Source organism: Apus apus, chromosome 17 (assembly GCF_020740795.1).
Source record: "Apus apus isolate bApuApu2 chromosome 17, bApuApu2.pri.cur, whole genome shotgun sequence".
Lineage (NCBI taxonomy): Eukaryota > Metazoa > Chordata > Aves > Apodiformes > Apodidae > Apus > Apus apus.
In genome coordinates this window covers 5,196,851-5,224,234 of record NC_067298.1, presented here as the reverse complement: position 1 = coordinate 5,224,234, position 27,384 = coordinate 5,196,851, and the positions used below count along the sequence as shown (strand labels likewise).

Sequence of the window (27,384 nt, the reverse complement as noted above, 5' to 3'; positions counted from 1 at the left end):
CTGAAAAATCCTAGGCTTTTTATTGCAGGTTCAATGTTAGTGTTTTTGGAGAGCACAGCTGCATTAGAGGCAGACATTGTTCCAACTCCCCTTTCCCACACAATTGCCACAACTCCTCAGCTCCAGGCAACTCCAGAAATTGCACCTGGTTGTGCAGTGCAGACAAGTGTTCAAGTAAGGACCTAGACCTCCCTGTTACTTGCCACTGAAGAACAATAATGATCCAAGGCTCGCAAAATGAAAAGGCCAACACATCAACTAGAACCCCTTGCCCTGCTGGGAGACACTCAGGGGCTTGTTCCCAGCGCCCCCAGCAAGGACACTGGCAGCCCCATGAACGGGTGGCCCTAAGTGGCCCTGCTGGGATGTTCCACTGACTTAATTTGGGTGAAAGTCCTTGCCAACCTGTGCAGGAGATGAGAGGCCACCAGGTCGGCAAGGAGCTGCTCTGCTGCTCAGCTCTGCCAGCAGCAGCCCTGCCAGGCCAGTCACACACACCCAAAGGCTGCCTCCTCCTGTGCCCACACACTGCAACGGGCACTAGTTCCCTCTCATAAGTCAACAGCTACTGTTTTTTGCTTTTCTTTCTCCCCCTACAGGGCAAGAGGTAACACACTAAAAAAAGAAAAAATAATAAAAAATCTTACAAATTCAACACCACCTCATTTCTCCATCTCTCTACAGATCCAATCCTCCCCCACTGGCCAGTGGACTCTTCTATCCACTTGTAAAGTGCTGGTCAGGTTGGCTGGTTGGTTGTTTTTCTATTAGATCTCATGGCTCAAGACCCTGAAAACCTTCATGCCCCTACAAGAATAAAGAGTTGTGTTATGCCTATGATTTATGGTATTGCCTTTTCATGCATGTTTCCTTCTCTTGTGGAAGCCAGGAGAGGGGCAGAGCCAGGTCTAGTCATCCACGGTGATGTTGCGGAACAGATAAGCCATGGACTCCCCGTTGTGGATCCGTCGGATGGCTTCAGAGAGGATCAAACTGATATCCACAGTCTTTATCTTGGGGCACTGCAGCTTCTGGACCTCGTGAGGAACTGTGTTGGTTACTACCACCTAGAGAGTGAGAAAGAAAAGACCGTGAGTTGTGCTGCTGATGCACTCGCTCTCACAGCTGGGCTGGGTAACTGCACCAGAGGGGTGTGGCTGCTGCTTCTCAGCTGGGGGGGAAATCCTGTTATGTTAGGGAAAAAATAAAAGATGAAAATAAATTATCTCCCTCACATGACAGTCAATCTGCTGAGGGGGCAGACATAACCAGAGGTCTGCAACAGTCACCCCCACACAGGCTGATCAGAGAATCATAGTGTGGTTTGTATTGGAAGGGACCTTACAGATCATCTAGTCCCAACCCCCTGCATGGGCAGGGACACCTCCCACCAGCCCAGGCTGCTCCAAGCCCCATCCAACCTGCCCTTCAACACTGCCAGGGATGGGGCTTCCACAGCCTCCCTGGGCAACCTGGGCCAGGGTCTCACCACCCTCACACTAAAGAATTTCTTCCTAATGTCTCACCTAAATCTCCCCTTTTCCAGTCTTAATCCATTATCCTTTGTCCTCTCACTACACACCCTTGCCAGAAGTCCCACATAGGACAGGTCCATTTAGATCACAGGGTCAGACACGTTTGTTACTGAGGGAGAGGTCTGACATCTCCTCCTCTTCATGCACCCAACACCCCCTCATCAGCTGGGGCAGAGGGACAGGTAGGTGGTCTGCAGAGTGACAAAGCAGCCCCTTGCACCCAGTGTCCAGGCAGGACTAATATCTGTGTACAAGGGAGAAAACACACCCAGGGAAGCAGCTCTGACCTGAACAAGCATTAATCACACACACAGTTTGCTCTTCAACGAGGAACCAGCTAACTGAAAACATCTGATGAAACCAGACATTTCAGAGATGAGCTGTGTGGCAGAGGAAAAACAGCAGTTGGTGGGTTTTGGTGCCTTCAACCAGCCCAGCCCCCAGAGCCAGCCCTTAGAGCAGAAAGCAGCCACACCTCATCAATGGAGGACTCCTCTATCAGCCGGGGGGCATCTGCTGACAGGAGCCCATGAGTGGCCATCACAAAAATCTTGTAGGCTCCACGCTCTTTCAGGATCTCGGCAGCAGCTACAAAGCTTTCCACATCATCAATGATGTCATCCTGAGAAGAAACAGAAACAACATCAAGCCCAGAAGTTTACCCTGCCTGCAGGGCAGGAGTGGACCTGCAAGGTTCTGCAGCTTTGGCCACGCAGACACCCCAAAACCAAAAAATAATCCTTTAGCTGCTGTTGAGGTGCAAGGGCAGCTACGTGCACAGCTTCAGTCTGTGAACACCATTTCCCTAATGTCCAGACCTTTTTACTAGTGTGCAAAAGAAATACTATGGCTTGGAAACAAGTCCCTGCACATGCACACACACACAGCCAGAGCTTATCTTCAGCAAGGGTTTGGTTTCATGGGGAGAGTAGCTGCATGTTGATTACTCACGCTGCAGCATGAGTAGCTCAGCAAGTTTTGTTTGTTTTTAAACACTTCAGGAGATTTCTTGGCATGTCCTGGATTTGTGTCCCAAGAAATTGAGACATGTGGCATTTGTAGATTTCAAGGGAGCAGATTTCAGTGTTCAAAGCACTGAAGCACAAGGGGTTTTCAACAGAAAGCTGGAATCACCAAAGCCACCAGCAAAAGTGCAGCAAACAGTGGTAACAATCACCTCCCCACCCCTGCCCCAGCAGTCCCTATCCCTAATCCCTATCTGTGGGATAAAGCAGCTCAAGAGAAGATGCTGGGAAGCCACCCCTCACCCCTCCTCTCCATCACCCTCATACCACAATGATGGCAATTCTTCCTCCAACGTCTCCAACCACAGTTATTGGTGGTTTCTCCTTGGCCATCATCACTAAAGAAGAAGCAAAAAGAAGCCCAGGTCAGTTAGCCTTGAGTCAAACCACAGCAGCTCCACCACACAAGAGGCCCAGCCCTTAACTACATCTTGTATTGCTACTCAGACACAGATGTGTGCTTTACATTACCCTGGCACTCCCCTAAGTGGGTAACCACTGGTTTCTAACCATCCTTTTCCTCCTTAAATGAACAGCACTGCTGAATAAGGATCAAACTTTCAGTTTCTGGGGGGACCTCGGAATGATCTCAGCAGATCCAAATATCTAACAGACTCCTGTGCAAGGAGAGCTACAAAGCAGCACCTAGTCCATGGGAAATGACAGTGACATTCTTTGTGCTCCAGAACAGGACTTGAAAGAAAGGGTATTTCATGATTGGGAACAATAAATGGGTTTCCCCAAGCACCACCTCTCACAGGACAGACTTTACAGGGTGCAATTTTTCACCTGTTGGACTCTCTAAATTCATCTGAGGGATCTGAGGCTGGCACTACAGGCTTTCTCTCCTATCACCAAACACACAAGGCTCTTGCAGAGGGTCTAAGTACCTTAGGAATACCTGCTCAGGCAAAGAAAGCTTAAGGAAATTTGCAGGAGCAAATTTGCTCTTTTTTATTTTTTTTTTTTAAAGTGGATTAAATGAAAAGAGCAGGAAAAAAATCCAGTTCAGACTCAGTTCAAGCTCAGTGCAACCAGCAATTGGAAGCAGAAGTATACATTGATAAGCTGTGCTATCTGACACACAAAGACACCTAAGGTTCCTCTCCCTCCTGACTCTCCTTGTGCACTGATACAGCCCATGCAAAACCACATGTGACAGGTCTTTTTATCCTGAACAACTTCCAGCAGCAGGACAAAAGAATAACAGGGATATGAACTAGGATGCACTGAGTGTCCAGCTGTAACATCAGACTCACATCAAACAGCCTCTGATACTGGTCAGGGACTTGGTGTCCATCAGACAAACCTCCCACCTGCCAGAGGGTGCTGGTTTTTATACAGTGAACACAGCAAAAAGCCCCCCAGCGTGGCAGGGACACAGTGGTGGGCATTCATGTGTCATTAGGTGATAATCTGGGCTGATCTACCCACCAGAGCAAAGAGGAACATCCAGAACTTTGTAACACTTCTCTGGCTCACCTGCACTCCCAAGATTTTACACTCTCTACAGCAAAGTGTCCTGCCAAGGAAGTTTGTACCCCATCTCTCCATAAGCTGAGGTCTTGCCAGGATTCTGGCCACAAAGGCTGCTCAAGTGCTGAGGCATTTTGGACACCCCACACAGCAAGGTTTTCCTCCTTTAAGATAACCTACTTCAATGTAATACTTGAGCAGCACAAGAACAGAAGCCATTGCCCATCAAAAAGCCTGTCTGAACATTGATTTCTGCCCTCCTGGGTCCAAAAGTCCTACATGAAACTCCTCATCCTGCACAGCAGGCTGATCCAGTACTATCCCCACAACTCATGAGTGCCTGGAAATGCTTGGAGTGCCAGCACAGCTGGGTGAGTGAGTCAGACTGAGGGATGGTGATGAAAGCATTTAAGGACCACAGCCTTGAAGATTGATGTGTATGTGCTTCATACACACAACCTACCCCACAGCCTGGTCTCCTGTAAGCCCACCCAAATGGTACAAAAGGTGCTCAACAGATCTGTTTTGACCAAAGTTCCATTCCTCATTGCTAGGTTTTGTAGTCAAAGTCACCTTGGATTTTGGAGGAATGATTCCCCAGCCTCCCTTGCATTGTTATTTCTGAGTCTCCTATCAAATGCAAAGTCACATCTAAATCCTGGAGGGAAAATATTCTTATGAGAAGGAAAAGTACTTGTAATGAACCAAGATTAAATGTCACAAGAGATAAGCAGACCATACATTTCAATTACAGGCACTACCTACCTGCTCAGACTAGTTATTAGTTTATTATCTAGTTTGGACAGTAACAAAACTCCTGGTGGGAGCTGTGAAATACCAAAAGGATCCCACCTGGCTGCCATCCCATCCTTTCTGTGCATCCACAGATGAGTGTGGATTTCTGCTTACAACAGCCAGCTTGGGGGGGGGGAAACTCTTTTCTAAGCAATGGTGAACAGACCTCAGGGAGCTGAGATTCAGCACCATTTTACTGACAAACCCAGGAAGTTTCAGCAAACCAGTATCCTCCTGGTTCCACAAAGGAAGCAACTAGCAACACCAGCAGTGCTCCACATCTCTGATCTGGTTTTCTAAGTGCTGCATTTCAAGTTTGCTTTTTAAAGTATGGTAGGCAACATATCGACCTACCCGGATCCTAAAGAGATGTTCTCCCTTTTTCTTGTTCAATTTTCTCTGCAAAGAAAAGAAAAAAAATTGCAAGCCAAAGATCTACCCACAACCACATCAAATTGCAAGAGAACTCGTGTTGCTCCAACGTGATGAGAGCTTGTGCAAGGGTTATTGTGGCCAGTTTCTCTTTCTCCAACACATCTGGAGATATCAAGATGTGCAAGTCAGAACTGCTACCAGACTGTGACTTGAGAAATGATTCAAATAACAAAGAGCATTTTCCTCCCAAGCACAAAACCTCTATTTGTATGTAGACAAAAAGAGGGCAACAGGAGTAAGACAGGGCTGTTCTTTGGCCTGGTGTGACCCTTTGAATTATGTATTTGTTTATGTTAAAAAGAGTTGCTGAGGGCTTTTTTTTCTGGAGAGTAAGAAAAGATGCTTGGGGTATCTGTAGCTTCTGGGGGAAAAATAAAGATAAAAAAGAAAAACAAACCCTGCTTTTCTAAAACAAGAATATAAAAGAACATTGAGGGGTGGTGAGAAATTAAGTTCAGTCAAATGCTCTAACCTGCACCTTCACTCTGGTGTAATTTTACACCAAAGTCCCACGTGTGATGATGAGGTGAGATGATCACTGGCCCAAAGAAACAGCATTCCCAGGTGTACAAACCTGTTGCTTTAATTAAGTGGTGCCAAAATGGGTTAAGAATTGCTAAAACAAATTCTGTGTGGAGCTGATTGTGTGCATGAAAGCAATAATCACCAAGTAAAATAATGCTGCATTTACAACAGCAAAAGGCAACAAGAACAAACTGATTTGTGAAGAGAGGGACCTGGAAGGATTGATAACATCCCTGTGGCCCAGGCCAAACACAGGAGAGATGGGGGTAGGGAAGCAGGAGCAGAGTTGTGGTCACTCCAAGTTTTGCACCCAAACCCTGCATGGCAGTTTGCTGGGCTCTGGGTCTGAAGCAGCCCATTACCCACCTGTATGAAGTACTGAAATGACCTAACAGATGGTGCTCTGCTCCCTTCTTGAGGAGGAGGAAACATGCAAAGAGTCCAAAGGCTTTTGTTAAAGCTGAGCCCCAAGCTCTGAGACACAAAGAGCTCAGGATCAAAGAGAACAACCTGGGAGTGACATCCTGTCTCAGAGGGTTTTGAGACAGGGTTTTGAGTGACCTGTCACTTTGGTACAGCACTTGAAGAAGTGCAACTGGAAGCACCTTTGGCATTTTCTGTTACAGTTCCACATGCCACCAAACCAGAGCATCACATCAGGCTGCACTCTCAGGACAACAAACCAGCCATCATGCTGCTTCACACTTGTTAACTAAAGGTGCCTGATCTCGACTAGAACAGGGAGAAAAAGTGCATGCCAGGATGCAGGGGCCCAGCCCACCCACTAGGAAGCCCATGAAGGGTGACACAAAGCATAAGTCACTGCTGCAGGGCTCTGGGGCTGGTCCCAGCCACAGGCTTCACGTCTCTTCTGGCTTGAGTGCCACTGCTGGGGAGCCTCAGCCTGCAGAGTCTGGAAAGGGAGAAATTGGATCCTCCACACTGATCTGGCTGGAGCCCAGAGCAGGATTCTCAGACCCCTAGAAGTACCCTAACTGCCCAGATGCACGTCTGTGGTATCCAGACCCAGAGACCTGTTTGGACAATCCGGTTTTTCTGGCCAGTTTTGGTGTAAGGAAGCACAGAGCTCTGGGCAAGCAGCCCTTGTCCTTCCTCTCATAAACAATCCAGGGACACAGTTGCACCCTGCTTCATTCTGCCATCAGACCTGACCTCACCAGGATTGCTGGGGATGGTTCAAGAGGTGGGAAGAGCTGATGGAGATGTCTGATGGGCCCCTTGAGGTGGGAAGACATTCTTCACACGACTGAATGGAACAAGAAAGGAGGTGCAGCAGAGAGGGCAAGTACAGACTCACAGCATTGCCATCCCTAACTCTAGCTGGATTTTCACCTCTGCCAGAGAATGGATCCATGGCAGAAGCTGCAACACCACCAGGACACACTAGAAGCTTACAGATTGCTTTTAGCTAGACATCACCTTGGTATTCTGCACCTTCAGTAACAGAGCCCAGTTCACTCAAAATTCACTCAAAACCAGGTTATCTATTAAGATTTGAGAACTGGAAAGAAAAAGCAACTTTCTACTCAGAGTTCTGGACAAGCTCACCCCATAACCCACCCCACCTCTTGCCCTGATAGACAGCTACCAAGTCCCAGCTTGTTTTATATTTGTGCCTGAGGCAGGCAGGAATGCAAGGTCATTAGGCAGGCAGTGAGTTTCTGCAGGAGATAAAATAAGAAAGTAGTGATACACAGCAAATTAGTTCATGTTTGGATAGCTGGAGACTGAAAACATTTTTCCACTGGGATCATAACTGAAGTGGGCAAGGGCACATTTCTGTATGGGCTACCATTTATGGGGCTCTCCAGCAGCACAAGCTCCCACAGTTGAGCTTCTCCTTCAAGTGACACTGCTGGAAATAAAAACACAGTCCATGTGTTTTTGTCACAGTCAAAACCACACAAACAAAAATCACCTCAATGCCCTGGTAGCAGACAAATGTCAGCTGGTGGTGTTTTGGAGGACAGCATCCTCTTCAGAGTAGGAGGGGGAGGAAAAGACCAGGAGTAACCATGCAAATTCCTGTTGAGTTGGAAGCACATGGAAAAAATCCCCTCATCAGAAGGGGATAACTAGGATGGAGTCCCAAATTTCACTGTCAAACCCCACCTGTCCCTGAAGGCCCAAGAGGAGTTTCACCAGCAACACAAGCATTGTTTAACTGATTGTATTATGGTGAGCAATGACTGGGGTAATGTAAAATGCCTGCAGTCCTGCCTGCCCACAAACTGGTTGGATGTTCTCCCTGAACTTCAAAAGACAAGAGGAGACTCTTATCAGTCACCCTAGCCACTGCCAGTGTAATTAAGCTGGGTTGGATGATGGATAGTTCCTTATCACACACAGCACCCTGCATCCTTTCCCACGGTCAGTTCTCAGCCACATTCACTGCACTCCCAACATTTGTCCCACCACCATCCACCTAGAAAGCCTAAAATCCTCCCCAAGGGGACCTGAATTTTGATTGCACTCTTGTTGCTTAACTGCTGTTGTTGCAGGAATACAAGCAATCCTAAGAGGATGGCATTTCCCCAAATTCAAGTTTCCTCCTTTTTGTCCTTTGCTCTGTGCTTAACAACTGATGGCAAGAGCAGGCAAAGAAGCCCAGCAAAGCTCTCAGGGAACCTATTCACCCTAGTCACACAAACCTCAAGACCTTGTCAAAACACACTGGAACATGATCACCTGGCTGCCAAAATGAAGAACATTTCCAGCTGTGACAATGGCTCCAACAGAAGGGGAAGACAAAGGCCAACCCTCCCCTCCAGGCTGGGGACAGCAGTCTGTCCCAGTGGCTGCTCCCATCTTAGCTACACTTTTGCACCTTTTCTGTTTCATTGAGTTTTTGCTGCTGACCACTGTAAAAGCACCACTTTTGTTAAGAGGATTGTCAGTCCAACTGTGTTGAGTGGACACAGCCAAGGGGAGCTACCCTGATACTCTGCATGGCCAGAAAGAGTTAAACAAAAACCTTCCCCAGGACCTTTCTGCTACAAGTCATCAGTATCAGCCTTTCCCTGAGAAAAACTCCTCTGGTCTAACTGCCATTAGGCTGGTTACATCTACACAGCTAAACCAACAGCTATTTCCCCCCACACTTTCCTTCTTTTACCCAGAGATAAGCAGAGAAGCCTAATCTTACATGGCAGCTCCAGGCCAGGATGCACAGTTGCATTTTTGACCATCGGAGGGGAGTGGCGTCCGTCGTCCATGTCCTGCTCTGTGCACTGAGCCTCTCCATGGATCACTGCCAGCCCCAGCCTCAGCCTCTCAGCGTAAGACTGAGCCCTGCAGGACAACACCAGCATGTCAGGAAGATGTTGGGATGGTGCAGCTTCCCAGCCCAGAGCAGCAGGCCTCTCCCAGACCCAACAAGCAAAGCCTGCACCTCTGCGGCTGCTCCCCAGGAAGAAACTTCACTGAAAGAGACTTTTTGATTCCTCCTCAATATCCCAATGCCCACTCCTGGTGTTCCTCCAGATGCCAGATGTTTTCTGAAGTGCTCAGGCACTGCTGAAACTCATGCTGCAAGTCTGGTCCAAGCCCCAAGTGAACCACCTAGGTCTGCAGCAGCAGAGACCTCCAGAGTTTACTCCCACAGGGCTGGGACTACAAAATCCAGCTGCCCATCTGCACCACTACAGCCACCCAACCAGTTTCCAGCCACAAAGGACATATGGACCAGACTGCTGGATCCATTTGCAACCCTCCCAGATTTTTCCTGGGTGCATTTCCCATCAGCCCAGACCTCTTCCAAGTTATTTTTAACCAGCTAGTAAAGAATGTATTTACCTTTTAGCTGCATCCGGAGATTTGGCTACAATAATTGCATTTCTGTAATCTGGAATCTGGATGTGAGAAAAAAATTATTTCAGTAAAGATCTTCTTGCTGGCAAGTAAATGATTTGATACATGGCTGAGTAACAATGCCCACTCTCCTTCCCCAGACCCAAATCTTCATTCTGTGGCAAGAAACTAGAGAGAATTGCACTCATTTTCGATGCCAATATTGGTGTGTTCTGCCCTAAATGCAACATATAGTTTTCACCAGAGAGGGCAGTGACAGGACAAGGGGTAATGGTTAGAAACTGGAAGAGGGGAGATGTAAATTAGGTATTAGGAAGAAACTCTTCACCATGAGGGTAGGAACGTGCTGGAATAGGTTGTCCAGAGAGGTTGTGGCTGCCCCCTCCCTGGAGGTGTTCAAGGCCAGGTTGGATGAGGCTTGTGCAGCCTGGTCTGGTGGGAGGTGTCCCTGCTCATGGCAGGGGGGTTGGAACCTGATGATTTTTTGAGGTCCCTTCCAACCTTCACCATCCTGTGACTCTCTAAGTTTAGCAGAGGCACTACTGCAGGTCCTACTCTGCACATGGCTGTGCCTCCTTCCCTGCTGCTGCTCACAGGCTGTGCCCAGGTCTGTGGAGCTGAGCTGTGACTGTGTTCAACCTGCCCTGCATGGCCTGGCTGCAGCTTCTTCTGTCCACAGGTGAAGGTCAAAACCCAGGGCCTGCTCTCCCCGTGTGGGGAGGTCTTGCTCTCACAGTGTGGGTAGAAATCATCACCTTTTGCACATGGAAAATAAAACTTCCATGCCCTGCCCCCAGCTACTGCACTCAGCATTCCTGTGCTCAGGCCAAGACAAAGTCTATCAATAATTCAGAGCAGCCAGACATCCACTGCAGGACCAGGAGTGAGAGGAGACAGTTGAACAGGATTTAAAAGGTGATTACAGGCAGGAGCTTAAACAGCATCTCTCAAATGGCACTAACTTTGCAGAGAGCAAGTTCAGCTTCTGCTTATGGTCAACACTGCAACACTTTCCCACTCTCCTAAGAATCATGCAATAGGTACCCCCTAAGAATTCAGGAACAGAATGATCCACTTGGCCTGACAACACCACCTCTGCAGCAGCAGAGACCCAACGGTGCTACCTCACAGACTAGTTAAGACAAGTTTATATTTACAGAACTAGAGTAACCTCACTTCTTCCTGTATATACTGCAGCAAGAAAGGGGATGCTCTCAGGTTGTCTACTGGGAAGCTGAAGAAACCTTGAATTTCCTTTTGATGAAGGTCCATAGTAATAATGTGTGTTAAACCTATGGAAAAAAAGAAAAAAGAGATAATACTTCATGGAGACATCCCACAGAGTTCCTCAAACATCTTCCACTTTTCAGACTATTTTAGCTGTTATTCAGACTATTATGTCACGTGATAAAATAAGCACAAACAGGGGAATGTAAAAAGTTCCAAAGACATTCTAAGAAGCAGGCACGTGGTGAGGCAGCACTGGGCTGACCCTCTACTCCAACATGACACTTCTAGGCCACTTCCCCAGGTGCCAGCTACTAAGAAACAAAATTAAGCTGAAGAAAATTAAATCCCCCCCCAAAGTGTCTCAAGGAAGCTGAGAAGAAGGGAAGGACAGACACCCCCTGGGATGCCCTGCAGCACCCAAACCTGCTGTGCTGCTCCCTGGGACACTCACCTGCCTTGGCCAGCATGGAAGCCAATAGCTTGCAGACTATAGAGCCCCTCTTCCTCATTTTGCTCTGTTTGCTGTAGGGGAAGTAAGGGATGACCCCAATGATGTTCCTGGCACAAGATGTCTTCAGGGCATATGCCATTATGAGCAGCTCCATCACAGCAGTATTTACATCTCTAGGAGAATTGAAAAATCATTCCAAATATTAGCAGGTGCTTCTCCAGTGCAATCCTTTTTCCTTTCATACTCATCCTCCTCAAGCTTCCAGACACACAGTGCTACAGCTCCTGCTAATCTGTGCAAGATCTGGATCGAAATCACAAAGCTCCTTCCATCATGGCACAGCACATTCCAATCCAGTGTGATATGCAGAGCACACAGCTCCAGTACTCGAGAGCTGTGGACCAAAATTTGATTTTATATTCCAACATCAGGTGTGTGATCTGCTCCCATGACCACAACAACAACAAAAAGGCTTTTTTTTTTTTTCATTAATGTTGTAGCAAATATCACTTCACACAGTGTATTTTGAAATAAAATATTCTCTTAAAGAAGCACCACACGTGCAGCCACCATAACTTCATCCACACTGAATTTACTGGGGTATTTTTATTCTTAAGGATGTAAAGCAGGTTATTTTTCCTGCTTTAAGAAATACTGCTTTCTAGAGCAGTACAGAGCCCAGGCTGTTGTTTTGGTGGAGGTCAACAAGCCAAGCTCCTTTAACTCCTGAAAACCAACATCAAAAGTGACACAGACTGCATCATCACAAACTGACTCAAGACCATTTGAGAACTGAGGAACATGCACTTCAGAGAAGAGAGAGGGGACAGGCAATCCTGCTAGGATACAGACACCCTTGTTTGAGGGTTTTCAGGAGGGATAGCCTCAAATGACACAGCACTTCCCCAGACTGGTCCCCAGGAGGACAATGCTGGGGGTGGCTCAGCTGTGAAGGTGACAAGGCAGGGGCTGGCTGGGCCATGCTGGAGGCAGCAGAGGAATAAACAGCACAGAGTAACTGAAACCTCTGAGGAGCTTTTTGGACACCACCCAAACACTGCTCAAGGACCCATTTTCCTCCTGACCACTGGGGACAGCTTCCCCAGGAGCTCAGAGATACCATCTCTTGAGCCTCTGATCGTGTGTGACCCGTGACAAACCTCTAACTGCTTCTCCGTCAGTCCCCTGCCTTAAGAAATTGACCTCCCTTTTGTGCCCCTTCATTTGTGAGGGCTCCAGGTCTCTGCTCTCCTGCTGACCCCACCAGTCCTCGCACACAATGTCATTTACACACAAGAAAGCTTTGTTAGCTCTGAAGCACCCAGCCAAGAATTACATAAAACACAGCCCCCTGCCACGTAGGACAACGAGCAAACAAAGAACTGTTTCTTCTCTTTGGTGTTTCAGCTGTGCCAGTGGGGCCACAAGAGGAGGAAAAAGATGCTACCCAAATGACTCTTACAAATAGATACATATTCACATGGAAAGCAGATAGAGAATTGGACTACTCCTAGGAGAAGGGTTATCACTGATTTCAAAAGGCACCAGCAGTCCCGGTGTTGCTGTGGGACACTGGTAGCCATGTCAATGGAGAAATTGCTCAAGGAGGAGCATCTCTCCCCATATTCCAGCAGGAGTCCACAATGGACTCCAGGAAGCTCCTGCAGACCAGCTAGCACAGGCACTAGGTGGATGTGGATGTGTCTGTTCCTCCAGCAAGGTCCAGGTGGGGGGCCTGAGGGTCTTGCTGTGGTGAGGAGCACCTTCCTGGATGCTTTGTGGGTCTGCTCCTCTGCAAGGGGACTGATTAGGGGGAATAAAAGCCTGTGGTGGAACCCCAGCCACAGCATCTCCAAAATGGCTACCCAGAGCACCCCACTCCTTGCTGCCCTCCCCACCTCCTGCCTTGGAGCTGTGCTGACAGTTCCTGGAGCAAGGGCTGGGGGGCCTGAGCCAAGACCGCACACGGGGACCGTCAGCGCGTTCCCAGGACACGTGGAGCCAGCTCAGCTGTCCCACACGCCCTACTTACAGCAGCCTGGAGCCTCCCTTGCTGCTCCCCATCCCTGCCTGAGCCATCCCAGCAGATCCCTGTTCTCAGGGCTGTGCAAATGGTTCTTGTGAAGCTGCCAGTCAACTTTGCAACAACTAACATTCAAACCTCAAAGACTTCTTTTGCCTTTAGTAACCCACCAACTCTCGTTTTTCTACACGAGCCATCTGGTTTTCCCTCAGACAAAAGCCAGCCTACACACCAACAGTCCTGGACAATACCTGTCGTTGTAAATTCTTAGCTCTGCTATATGCTTTTTGGACAGGGATCTTGAATCAAGATGTTCAGGTCTTTCTGTTCTCTGTGCATTTAAGATGCAGGCTGTGAATTCACACTGCAGCATAACACGGTTGTTTCCCCCTCTACTCCTTTCCTGCTAAACCCTAATATTTTTGTCTGCTTTTCAAACCCCTGCTGTGTGCAGAAATCATATTCCTAGACTATTCAACACAGTTGTTTTGCCTCTCCTGAAAAGCTCCCTGAAACCCACTGTAAAACTGAGATGCCCTTGAACCTGTCCTCTCCAGCAATGCAGCAAGGCACAGCTGCATCTCAAGAAGATGACCTGGCTGCACAACAGTGGTTCCTCACCTGGAAAGCCTTGAACATTTTGGCAAAGAAGGTCCCACTTCTTGGCTCACAACATTTAATTCAGTTTATGGAAAAACAAGGGGATCAGCAAGTTAAAGCAGGGATGGTTTTCCCCTCCCAAAACTACTGCTGTTCCTAATACTCCAAGTTATCTCTCTCTGAACACCTTATCTGTTTCATGTTTCCACAGCTCTCAGTTACAAGTTATTTCAGAGAACTCTCTCCTGAGGGACAGGAGAATGACACTATTCATCTGACACACAATACTGCATCACCTGTTTTTCATCTTGTGGAGATTTAGTTGCTCCCTGAGGGAGGAAACACTTGGAGCATCTCTCTGGAGAGAGTTGAGCTCTAGGAAAATGCTTCAACCTGCAAAAGGAACTCCAGAACTGAGCAAGCTGATCTTGAAGTCCTATTGATTTATTTTAACAACAGACCAAGCATTACCAAAGAGAAAATGAACTTCAGTTCTCAGTGGGCTCTATTTCTTTGGGAAGCAAGGAAAAACTCTGTTGTTTCAAGGGTATTCTGCTACCTGCTTTAACTCTGGGGCTTATTAGTTCTTGTGATCTACAAAATCTGAGCAGAATTTGGTAACTGAAAAAAAAACAAAACAACAAAACAATCAAAGAAAGAATATCCTTGTCCTGCTAACTGTGCAAAAGGCATCCTATCAATACCTCATCCCTGAAAACAGCATCTCCCCTACTCATAGTTGGTCACTCTGGAGTTATCATTTGTATGTAGGCTCCCCTCTCACCATCCTAGTGTGGTCCCACTACACTCTTTCCTCAGCCAGCAAGCAGCAAGGTTCCTGGGGTTAGCAGCTGGCTTTCTAGTCCCCTGGTTACTCACAGCACTCCTCCTTCCTCTTATTCCAAGGCTAGAACAGCTCAAAACAACAACCAGACAGGATCTGACAAGACCCAACATTAATAACAACTGTAAGAGGAGAGGAGAGAAGCTATGGGCCTTGATCTGAGCTGTTTCACATCACTAGAGGAAAAGGGGACGAGTAATCCAGCTGTAATCCAGCTGTGCTACTTGGTCATTGGGAGGCAGAGGAAACTACACATCCTGAAATGGAAATGCCAGTCAGAAATTACCAAGAAACTGAGCCTACAAAGACAGCAACACACAGACCAGGGATGTTTACCTGAAGTCATCAGTCATACTTGTTCTTGCCTCAAGTGACAGACTCAAGCTATTTGATGGGAAGCTTCTCAGTTTGCTGTGCCACTAGGGATCCTCAGGGAATTTTAATAACTCAGCCCTATGTGGTGTCTTAAACGTAAGTCAAAGCAATGACAGCACTGGGAAGAGACTGGTTATCACACTGGCTAACAGTGAGCAAACCCAGCAATCTCCTGAACCAGAAATGTAAAGCACATCACAGCTGTAAAACTGAGCCACACATCCCTTACCTGGGGATTGTCTGTATAATGAAGATATCCTGTCCCCGGACTGATTCTTTGATTTCAACTCTTGTTTCTGAAGAGGATTGAAAACACAGTCAGTTTTGTTTTCAAACATCAGATTTACAGTGACAACACACCATGTTTTAGCAGCAACTTTGCCCACTGGTCAGGGCAGGTGAGGACTTGCCCCTTTGCCCTTCATGCACATACACCCACTACACACACACACAGATGAGCCAAGTGGATTTTCCTGAGGCTGGTGCTGGGAAGTAAAGAGCTGACAGGACATACCAGTGAGTTAGTTGTATGTACAATGCAAAACAGGCTGAATAGCTGTTCTCTTACACGTAGAAAGCAATTATATAACTCTCAATGAGAGATCTTTTTCACTTCTCAGAGCTGAGTGCTGAAAGCTGTCAATACCACATTCATTAGTGAACAATGAACCACCCAAAGCAGAACAACCTTTGGTACTTACCAAGAGGGTAATTCTTTTCTGCAGCTTACCATGAGGTCAGCTCCATGCAGGCTGGAGAGCCCAAGGCAACACCAGCAGCACAGAATTCCCCAGCTTCACTATCAAGGTCAAGACATTCCAACACTGACCCTGAGCTGGAAACCCAGGCATCTGCTGAACACAGTTCCTACAGTCTCAGACCCAAATTCAAAACCCAGGCCCTGAAGCAGCTGTGCAAAGCCAAAGCAATGACACCAGGTTTCCTGAAGTAACTGTCCCAACCACTCATTTCTCACACAGCCAAGAACTAGAGGGCAGGGATAAGCAAAAGGAAATACCTTCCCAGCTACTGAATTCAAAGCCTAATTGCTTGGGCACAGGCACCTTAAGGGACTCTGCTGCAAGCAGCCTGATTTGCTGTGCACTGATGAGGAACAACTTTAGCCCTTGTAGCAAGTGACCTGATTTCAAGCTGGCCCCAAAGGGCAACAAACCCTCCCTGGCAGGAATGAGCAGCCCAGCCAACATCCCCACACAGCTCACACATGGCACGGGGTCTGCTCTGCCTGGAAGAGCAGCAGCACCACCAGAAGCCCCCATGCCAAGCCAGGGCTGTTGCTAACCCCTCCTCTCACCTGTGCCAGCTCTCTCAGGTTCTCTTGCAAACAAGATCTTGGATAAGTACATTACTCTTAGCCACTGAACTGTTGTCCAATATCCTCATGTTTCACCCCAGCATCTGAACACAGACACAGACACTTGCTACATTTAAAGAGATGAAAGCAAGTCTGAGGCACCTTCCCCAGCACAGCCCTAAATTTGTACTCTTTAAAACAAGAGGACAGGTCCTTGCTGGAGCAGCTGTAAACTGTTTGTGGCACAGGAGGGCTGGAAGAAAGGGATAATTTAAAAGTTTGTCAGGCAGACACTTAGAAATCAGGCCCTTACTTTTAAACCTGGGAAATGTTCTGCTAAGCACAAGAGTGTGTGAGATTTCATAGCAGCCCACACCCTAGGCAAGACTCAGCTGATGGGCAAACCAGGTAAGAGAGAAAAAACAATGGGCACATTTAATTGCCTTGTCCAAGGCCAGGCAGGGAGGTTTAACACTGCCAGGAGCAGCAGTGACATCACAGCTTAATCACTGCACTTAGCAGACAGGTTTGGCCAATGGAGTTCCTCAGTATTTCTAAGATCACCTTAAATCAGTTGCAACCAGTAAAGATTTCTCTCACCTCCATTGGTTTCCTGGTACACCACAGATTTCCCCAGCTCAGCACCAAGACGCCTGGGGAGAAAAAAGGAAATTAAAAACCATGCAGAAACCCAACAGTCTGTGACCCAAAGCAGAGACTGGACCAAACATGACACACCACCAAAACACAGCACTGCCTAACAGGGAGCTGAGTGCACCAGCCAGGCTGCAGAACTAGGTGTTTTGTCCTCCCCTTCAAGGTCCCTGGGACACACTGCCCTGTAGCAGGTCAACTGACCAGAGGTTGTCTCCTGATGGCAGAGGACATCTTGCTCACCCACACAATGCCACCTGAGGCAGATCCCTTGTGGAACTAAACACTAATGATTTACTCACACTTGATTAATGGCAAATGAATCACTTTTTTTGACTCCCACATCTTTATTTTTTTTTCTCCCTCCCAAAAAAGAATTCCTCCTTCTGAAAGAACTCAAGCTGATCTGATTTTAACCTTATTTTTTTTTTAAGTTATTCCTTTCCTCTTCTCAAATGTCAAACCTACAAGATTCATCCCAACTAAGATTCCAGTCATCCCCCCCTTTTTTAATTTTTCTTGTACAAGATTCCATTTGAAGAGTATTTGAAACAGCTCCAGAAGGCAGACTTATTTCCTCAGGTGATATTTCTGTATTTAACCATCCTGACAAGTAATCAATTAGTAAGTGTTTAGAGGCACATGTGCTTTAACCCTGAGCCTCAGCTGAGAGACCAGGGAGACCCTTGGGATAGGTGTGTTGCAGCAACTCAGCTGGCTGGAGCACAGGGCAAGTCCCTCCTCTCTTCCAGGCTTTGCTCAGTGGCCATGCCCACAAACTGGATTAGAAAACAGTTTATGCCTGAAAAATACCTTTGTTCAATACATGGATTAGGGTGGTAGTTTCCTGTCTGCACACATGCTGCATTTACCTGGACACCTGCCAGAATGATGTGACTAACCCTAAATAAAGAGCCCACAATCTGTCACTGCCTTTCTGCTTTCAGCAGTGGGTCTCTTGATCTCCTTAGCCACAGATTCAGCCTTCAACTATCACAAAGACATGTTTTCAGAAGCCAGTAAGTGAGACAGCCCAACACCAGGATGCTGCTGACCCACCAGCACCTGCTGGGCTCATCTATGAGCCCACCAGCTGGAGGCCTCAGCTAGAAGCTGGCCTGGAAAGCGTGCCCAGGACAGCTGTGGTAACAGATACTCAAAAGCAACAGAGTCTGTTGGCTTAGCTGGCCACAAAGCATGTGTTTGGCACATGCACATCCCTGACCCTGTGTCTGGCAGCACGTTTTGCCATGGCTGGGGCTGGTGAGTGAACTCCCACATCAGGAATTGTAGGTGTAAGATTGTCACCCACCAACTGCAGCATCACCTGGGACCCAGCGCCCAAATCTCTACTTTGGCTTCTCTCATCAGCCCTGCCGAGTTTAAACTCCTTGTTGTGTCACAAAGGCACCCTCAGCACCTTCAGTGTCTTCAAAAAGAGCTGGCAGCTGGTCAGGCAGAGGCCTGGCTGGGGACTCCAGGCACAGATGCAGAGGAAAGGTGGGTTTTGCAGATGGGATCCATCAAGCACTTGCTGCCACCCGCTGGAATCCTGCTGTCTGCCCAACAGGCATTTGCAACCACTAAGTTTTGGCCTGATCATTGCCAAGGCACCCAAGTCAGAACAAGCTCAAGAATCACACATAAACCAAACCAGTGTGAATGTTTAATGACTCACACTTGTTCCTCCACAACTGTACAGCAAGTCTTGCCAGCTCCCTTTTGGAGGCACGTGCCCCCTGACTTCACTGCAGACAGCACGTTCCTACCTCACTGCTGGGAAAAAAATAGTCCATTAACAAGACTGTGCAAGTGCCCTTAGTCAATGCTGCATCTCATGGCAGGAAAGAAAGCCTCCAAAACAGTCCAGCCAGACACATCTCAGCAAAAGACCCCTTGGAAGGTGACACTTTCAACGCTAAGTGGTGGTAAAGAAACACAGCAGAGGTTTGTGATGCCCTGTGAGGATGTAGGTGGCAAGAAGAAAGCAGAGCCCAGTGCTCCCCCACTCAGGGGTACAGCAGCAATGCAGCTGAAATAAGACATGGGAAAGGCAAGCTTGCTCCCTGATGGAAAGAGGGACACTAAACAGCTCAGCTTGTCAAACCTGAGTGCAGACAGCAGAAAGCAGCTGCCAACTTACAGAAATGAGCAGTAGCAGGTTGCTCTGGTCAGGCAATAAATCCCATCTCTGCTCCAACTGTTGAGTGCAGTTAAAGAAGGGAGACAGCAACGGGAAGGCTATGAGAGAGAACTGCCCATAAAGTCCTACCTCAACCCCAGCTGCAGAGCTCTGCAGTCCTGTGAGCTGCAGGCATGGCAGAGGGACCGAGAGGAGGCTCCCCCAGAGCAGCTCAAGGATGTTTACCCAAGGGACACACCTTCCACCAAATCCCCTTCTGAGGGTCTTGTGTAAGCCCAGACCTCAGCCTGTGAGGGAGTCTGATAAAACCTTGGTTTAGTCAAGGCCACGAGCAAGGGGTCTGTTTGTGCAGCTCCTGTTGTAAAACATGAATTCCACAGGACTTGTGCCAAAAGGGAGATTTGCAGCCCAGTCAAGGGCAGAGCACAGCCTTAGCCACCACACAGCCTGGGGGTACCCATTTGTAACAGAGTTCAAAGACAAATCCCCTCCTTCCCACAACCTCTCCCCTTTTCTCCTCCCTCCCCAGCTCTTTTCTCCCTAAATCTCCCCCCATCCAGAAGCTCCTGATCATTGCTTTAGGTGATAGAGGAATTAAAGTAACAGCAAGAACTCTGTTTGCACTGGGCTTCAGGACTAACAGCAGAATGGTATGGAATGTTACACAATTCCTGGATCACTTGTCTCCAGACACAGGCAGATCTACACTAGGAAAGGACAGGCTGCCAGTACAGGTAACTCAGAGCTCACATTCCTGCAGAGAGAGACAGCTTCTTCTGGCAAAATCCTGTAGCTAATGACATCTCCAAGCAAAATGAGGCCCATCAACAGATTCCCTACTGCATGGTGCAGGATTTGGCTATGGGGAGGATGAGACTTGTGCCAATACTGAAGTGTCTAAGGCTGGAGAATGGTCAGGCTGATTTTACAGTAGTTGCAGAAATCTCCCTTGCTAACCAGTGCTGAGCAGACATCAGAGCAGGAGTTCACTTCTGGAAGCTCCCTCCTCCATCCAAGAGAGACAGAAAACTCAGTCTGGGGTTGCTTTTGTTTTTAAAAGCAACAGTCCTTCAGAACTGGGCTCTGCTAAAGGAGCTGTGCACGTCCAGTCCTGCCAAGCTCTGTGCTGAGGGCACAGCAGAACTGAGGAATTGCTACTCCAGGATGCTCCCAGCTTTAATTTTTTAACATCTCAGTTTAAGCTTTCCCTGTGTGGCCACTCAGTGCTCCTGATGGTGGAAGCTCTGCTCCTCTCCCTGCTCTGCCATCCTCTCACCAACTCCTTGGAGACCAGATCCAAGACAAAAAATTCTCTTTATGGCTTTAAAAACCCTGCTCAGAGCAATTGGGCAGTAAAAACGTATATTGATCTGGAATCTCTCTCTCTGTAAACATTACCCAGGAAAGATGATCTAACTTTCTGCAGTCTCAACACGTGCCAAGAGGATAGCAAGCTGTGGATACAAAAGTGTTTATAAAATCTGTCTCAAATTCACAGCCTAAATGTGAACAGCCTGTAAGTCACCTGTGCTTCAATGAGGAAGTGACACACACTGCAGTGTTTAGGAAACACTAAGGTTGTATTAGACTGTACTTCAAAAAGCTCCTCTGAAGACTGTCAAAAACCACTGTACCAGGCTCTCGAGACAAAGGACAGTCTGTTAAGAGAGACTTGACATTCAGCTGAATCAAAATTCAAGAGGCAGGTGCCTTTGCAGGATTTTATGCCACCAAAGCATGTTTCTGCACTGCTGGGAAGGGCTCTCCAGCCCAGGCTGCATTTTCTCCTCCCACTCTGTGACAAGCACCTAAAAGTCATTTGTGAAGTCACTTCTGAAGGAAGCTTCAGTGCAAACATTCAGTTTCAAGACAGATCTGCAGACAAAGCCCCTGACTAGGATAAAATTTTATTTTGGCAATATCCTCTTCATTACACACACTTCCAGGAGTCTCAGCTCTGCAAATACCTGGCTCCCCCCACACCTGCAGACTCCATGAACCACTGCAGACAACAGGAGCTGGAAGCAGAGGATCTGCTCCATACTTGACCATGGCCAAAGCCACCACAGCCTGACTTTGAGCTGCTGTTCAAACTCAAGCAAATATTTAAAAACCAGCCAACTGGTCCAACCAGCACAGTGACTGCTTTATGGTGCATTTTCTAATCTCCCATTTCAGGAACAATCCAGGAAAGGGAAAAGGAACAACAGCTTTCTGGATACAAGGCAACACCCTTGTTCAAACACCCCTATAACTATCTGAGCTCTCCTTTCCTTTTGTCCACCCACCCAGCACAACCAGATACTTGAGGTGGCTCATCTGCCACCTGCACCTAGAGCCATCCAGCACCTGCATCATTTCTTCCAGCCATGTCAAAGCTGTGCAGCTGAATGACCAGCAGCAGTTTTTCCTCTAGTCCTACCAGTTGGCTCTTTGTGAAGGAACTTCCCCTAAACCCAGCACAGAAAGCTACCACACAAAGCCAACCTGCACAGCCACATTACATGTGCCACCTAAGCTGAACAGAGAATCTCAAAGCCCAACTGCTCCACACTCACCCCACTCCAGCACTGTCCCCCACTTGGAACATGACTTTTTAGCAGGTTATTCTTTTCCCTTTCCAAAATCCTTGGATGTGGTTTCACCCTGTGACATCTGTTAGCTTCCTGCCACTGTGCTGCATCTTCTGAAATGGGGAAGAATTGGTGCCACCTCCTCTCTTCCTGTAGCACCACACAAGAGCTCTTCCCAGAAGGCAAGAACAAGGTTTGGAGATGGGGAAGAGCAGCATGACACGGATACTGTGACCTGACTCCCCTGTGCCTCCTCTCACATGCTAGCAAGATGACCTAATGAGGAAGGCTGCCATTAGTCTTCCTCCATCCCATCAGAAAGGCTTCAGCTGAAGGAGGTTGCTGCAAGTCCTCCTAAAATACTGGCTCTTCCAAAAGCAGGGCTCACCTCCTGCTCATCCACAGAGAACACCACCTGGTTCTAGTGTTGTGTACCCAGCTCCAGAGGCCAAAACACAAGCCTCCAGCTTTTCCTCATTATTCAGGCTCATGGCACTGCTTTCACCTTTAGATCACCAGCACTGTCCATGCTGCCAACCAAGTGAATGTCTAGGATACTCACACCACAGTCTGCAATGAGTTGATGACAGTATCACATCCCACTCAGCACAGATCTGCAGGAGCCCCAGGGAGGCATCAGCAAGCTGCAATCAGCAATCCCCTCCAACCCAAATGCACAAGCAGGGAATGGAATCTAATATTAGTACCCTCTGTAGGAAACACTGCAGTGAGAGGGAGGTCTAAATGCATCTGTTAGAGATTAGGAAGACTTGCTAGACCTCCCTCACCCCAGCAGCACACAAGGCTCATTAGGGATCAGCACTGGTCACAGAAATTATCTTTCTCCCCTGCAAATGCAACTTCTCATCAGGTGCCAAGTGTCCCAATTACAGCAGCTTTCTTTCCATCCAGGAAAGAATAAAAAAAAACAAACCCAAAACATCCCTCTCAATTTCTAAGACACAAACATACAGTTTTATTTATGTTTCAGTGGTCCTGAATCTAAGGAGCACCTTCATTATTTGAAGAGTCAACGAGGTATTTGGTTCTCAGAAGCCAGCACCACCTCCTCTCCCTGGCAGACACTAATGTAAACAAAAGCTCTGAAAACTCAAAAGTGAAACTTAAGACTAAGGATTTAGTCCCTCATCCTATAACCAGACAAGAATGAACAAAGGGAAATGGTAAAGATGGGAAGGCTGGCAGGAAGCTTCACTCCCAGCCTGAATCGAAAGCAACTCTGCAAGTTTTGCAGTAAATGAAACAAGGAGACTGAACAGTTTTCAGATGCCTGGTTTATGTCACACTGCTCCTTCCCAGGCTTGAGATTCTCCAAAAGGATAAGCCAGGACTCCTCAATTATTGATTTTAACAGCAAATTAAATTACTAGCAAAGCTCAACAGCTCCCGGGTGGACAAGGGGCCCTACTCCTAATATTGTGTGTTGTTTTAAAGTTCTTTTGCTACTTCTACCAAAGGTCAAAACACATAAACTTTAAAAAAACGCACAATATTAGAGGACAGACTCACCCTGGTAAGGCTGCTCCAGCTCTACTAAAAGGCACAACTGCCCTGCCCAGCAAAGCACAGGCTGGGATGGGACACAGTGGGAAAGCCAGCAGTCACCCATCTTTTGCAACCTGAAAAAACAAGGGGTGTATTTACAAAGGTGTTGAAAGAGCCCCTGAGCTCCTGTGGGAAGCCAGTGCAGAACCAGCACTCAAGATGCTGAAAAGACCTTTATTTTAGGAGACTTTCTACTGCAGGCACATCTGTGCTGTTGCTGGTTGCAGGTTTGGCCCCTGTTCCAACAAAACCTCACCTTTCCATTTCAAAGTGGTCACCACTCCCATTTTACAGGTGGCTAAGCTACATGTCCTTCAGTCTCAGTTGAAGCAGGAGTTGTGTATGTTGTGCTCACATCACCACTGGAGCATCCAACCCCTCACTGACCTGACCAAAGGACCTGGGAGCACTGGTTGACCACCAGTTGAACATGAGCCAGCAGTGTCCCCAGGAAGGCCCATGGCATCCTGGCTTGTATCAGGAATGGTGTGGCCAGCAGGAGCAGGGATGTGATTCTCCCCCTGTACACAGCACTGGCGAGGCCTCCCTTCAAGTCCTGTGCCCAGTTCTGGGCCCCTCACTTCAGGAAAGATCTTGAGGTGCTGGAGCAGGTCCAGAGGAGAGCAACTTTCCCCAGAGGGAAAGTCTTCTGAGGAGAGGTTAAGGAAGCTGGGGTTGTTTAGCCTGGAGGAGACTCATGGGGGACCATCTCACTCTCTTCAACTACCTGAAGGGAAGTTGCAGTCAGGTGGGGTTGGGCTCTGCTCCTAGACAACCAGTGACAGGATGAGAGGGCCTGGCCTGAAGCTGCACCAGGGGATGTTTAGGTTGGATATTAGGAAGCACTTCCTCATGGAAAGGGTGATCAGACCCTGGTCTAGCCAATGTGGTGGTGTCAGGTCATAGGTTGGACTTGATGATCTCAGGGGTCTTTTCCAGCCTCAGTAATTCCGTGACTCTGAAGGCAAAAAGCCCACACCACCTCTGTCAAAAGTTTACTGCATGAAGGACAACCAGAAGGTCACTCTCTGGATCCTGCTGCCACTCACCCTCAGAGCATCACCAGAAAAAGCCTGCAATGGGCTACAGCAGCACATCACAGCCAGCTGTGTGTGCCACAGCCCAGGGAAGCCTGCTCCCTGTCTCTCCTCATTACATCTTTTAAAAAAAAAAAAAGGTGAGTTACTTTTAAGATAAAGAGCAGGAAATAAAGATTTCCCATTTGCCTGTTCAGTTCTGAGAACTTAGAGCTCATCCCCAGGGGACTTCTGTTACGTCCTGTGTTGACACAACACAAAAAGGGCTTGTAAAACCATGGCCCAATCTTATTTTTATACAGAAAGACTTAATTTTCAGAGCTGTATCAGTGAAGGGAAAGTGCCAGAGAACCAACCCAATACAGCAAAAATACAGGAACAAAAAATAAATAATAATAAAAAAGCTTTCTGCTCCCAAACACAAGGATTTCCTTCTCCACCTCACACCCAGAGAAGTCCATCCACATCCAACATGCATCCCATCCACACCAGCAAGCCCAGCAAAACAGCCAAGTCAGCTGCATTGGAGATAATCAGGGGTAAGGATTGAACACCCTGTTTATGAAGGTAGATGGACAATCAGCAAAACATTCTTGCAGTGTGAAGGTGGCAACACACCTGTATTTAGTAATGCTTCCCATTTAAGCATGGCCTTGGAGACAGGAACAGGCCAGCAGCTGCCCAAGGGGCAGGAAGGATGCTACCTGCTGTGGGGCAGGCAAACAAGCACTGAGCCCCCTTGATTTTGGGGAGCAGCTCCCTAGGAGCTGTAGCTGAGCAGCAGCAGCAAGGAAACCCAACCCCTGCTTTAGGATGACAGCTCCCCAGCAGCACACAGCCCTGTCTGAGGAAAACACCCTCAGCTGTGAGCACCCTGATCTAAACCCAGCTAATTCAAAACAGAGGATGTTTTGAGGGCAGCCCCAGTGCTCCTCTGTGCAGCAAGAGCCCCATTTTGGAGCCTTCTGTTACACAGCTCCTTCAGCAGGACCCAGAGCACCCACCTGTGCCAAGCCAAGGTGAAAATCTGCCCAAACTGATGAGCTGAAACAAACCAAAAAAAAAAAAAAGGGGGGGGGGGGGCTAGGGGTGGGGGCACACTTCTATCCCTAAGCTCTCTTTTGCTGCTATGTGCTGCCCACCTGTGCAACCCCACCAAATTGACTAATCCCCTCTGGTTTAGTGCAACTGCTGGTGTTGCACTGAGGTCCACAGAGTCCATGCTCCCTGCACCCCAAACAGCAAAGCTGTGGAGCACACAACGTACCAGCCTGGCCTCACAAAAAAAGCAGGAGAATCTCGAGCATCTCCCAAAGCAGCCAAAAAAAAAACCAAAAACAACACAACGCTTTGCTGAGGTTTGTTCAGCCAAGTTTCACCTTCTCCCTCCCCCAAAAGTAAACAGCCCTGTGCTGCAACCCGGCCTTCCCAGCACTGGAAAGGGATGTCAGAGGTGCAAGAAGCAGAAAGCAGCTGGTCCCCTTTTCCTCGCTGAGTCAAAGTGAGTTTCCAGGAGGGACAAGCCGGGCTCCGGGAAGGGCAGAGCTGCCGAACACTGAGTGCAAAACCTCTGCAGCAGATCCCTTCGGCGTGGGGCAGGCGGGAGGAAGATGCCAACAAGCCTCTCCAGCCTCTCTGAAAGAAAGGCTGCCTGCTCGGGGGGTGGGGAAAGGAACTTGAAAGAGAAGGAACTTACTCGGTGATCCTCTTGGCCAGCTCGGTGCAGGCTGCCGTGGAGTTGGCCGAGAAGACCCGGTAGCCACTTCTGGCTGCGTTCATCGCCCAAGAGTCATGCAGCCCCCGTGGAGCTCGAAAGTGAGAAAAAACAGACTTGTAAGGCAGCAGCAGCTTCCGTGGCATCCTTTTCTTCGTCTCCGCCGCTATCGCCGCCCCTTAAGGGGAGGGGAGGAGGAGGAGGGGAAGCCTTCCCCTACCTATAGCCTTGCTGGTCCCGTCCTGGGGCCAAGTATAAAAGGGAGGAGTGGAAAACGTGACGATTAAAATCAAATGGAATAGGAGCAGCAGCCTGAGAGGGAGACCGGGGGGACGAACGACAAAAAAAAAAGGGAGGGGGGGGGGGCACTGCCTGTAGAGCAACCCCCACCTCCCAGGAGCCAGGCCTGGGGTGACCCCAACCCCAAACAAGCCCCCAGGCACCTCATGCGCCAGGGAAGACCCCCAGAACGGGGGGCAGAGGGGGTCAGGAAGGCAGAGAGGGGTGTCCCTGGCTAGGGAAGGTGGGGGGGGGGGGCCGGGAGGGGCAGGGGTTCTGTGTGAGGCAGCAGGGCCGGGAAGGGGGGTCCCTGTGGGGGTTGGGGGGGTCCCTGTGGGGGTTGGAGGGGGGGTCGCGCAGCCACACGAGTCCCGCCCCCCGGCTAGAGCGCCGCTCCCGTCGGCCGCCATCTCCTGCGAGGGGACAGACCGCCCCCGCTGCCATCTTGGGTGAGGGCACAGCGGCCGCGCCCTCCCCTCACCCTGCCTAACGGGCGGCGTCTCCTCCCCGCACCGCGCCGGTACCTGAGGAAAAAGGGGCTGAAGAACGGCGTCGAGTCTCCCTCCCGGGTGCGGGGGGTGCGGCTGCCGCCGCCTCCTCCTCCTCCCGCCCGCCCGGCTGCGGCGGCTTCACTGCCCGCGCCTAAGATGGCGGCGCTTCCGGCGGCGGCGCTCTAGCCGCGGCGCTCTATGTCGGGAGGACTCGGGGCTGAAGCCGCCCTGCCCGCGGGTCTCCCTGCCCCCCAGCCCCCCAGCCAGCCCCGGGGATCCCTTCTGCACCCCGCGATGCAGCCCCGGGGAGCCCAGCCCGCTCCCTGCGCCGTTCCCCGAGGAGAGCCAGGCTCTCCTCGCTGCCCCCCGGGTGTGAGGACAAAGTCCCCCCCCGCCCCGGTGCGGGCACTGGGTGGCTTATCCAAGCAGAACGCGTCTGACCCGGCAGGCAGAGCTCCCTGCAGACC

General features: G+C 48.9%; 1 protein-coding gene across 3 annotated transcripts; it reads right to left on the bottom strand.

Annotated features, from left to right (window-relative positions):
* Position 1: 1 nt before the first annotated feature.
* PRPSAP1 (phosphoribosyl pyrophosphate synthetase associated protein 1) lies at positions 2-27,122 on the bottom strand. 3 transcript variants are annotated; one of them, XM_051635011.1, is made up of 11 exons: positions 26,951-27,122; positions 26,130-26,241; positions 17,061-17,113; positions 15,375-15,441; positions 11,304-11,476; positions 10,799-10,914; positions 9,608-9,663; positions 8,958-9,103; positions 2,828-2,898; positions 2,011-2,157; positions 2-1,067 (listed from the first exon to the last, which is right to left on the bottom strand). In XM_051635011.1, exons 2-11 carry the CDS (start codon positions 26,210-26,212, stop codon positions 909-911), a joined length of 1,071 nt encoding a protein of 356 aa, XP_051490971.1. In that variant the 5' UTR covers positions 26,213-26,241; positions 26,951-27,122; the 3' UTR covers positions 2-908. The 3 variants fall into 3 exon arrangements, with proteins under 3 accessions (XP_051490971.1, XP_051490970.1, XP_051490972.1); XM_051635010.1 differs by lacking the exon at positions 26,951-27,122 and having other exon boundaries at positions 26,130-26,488; XM_051635012.1 differs by lacking the exons at positions 26,130-26,241; positions 26,951-27,122 and adding an exon at positions 23,361-23,437.
* Between the last annotated feature and the right edge of the window lie 262 nt (positions 27,123-27,384).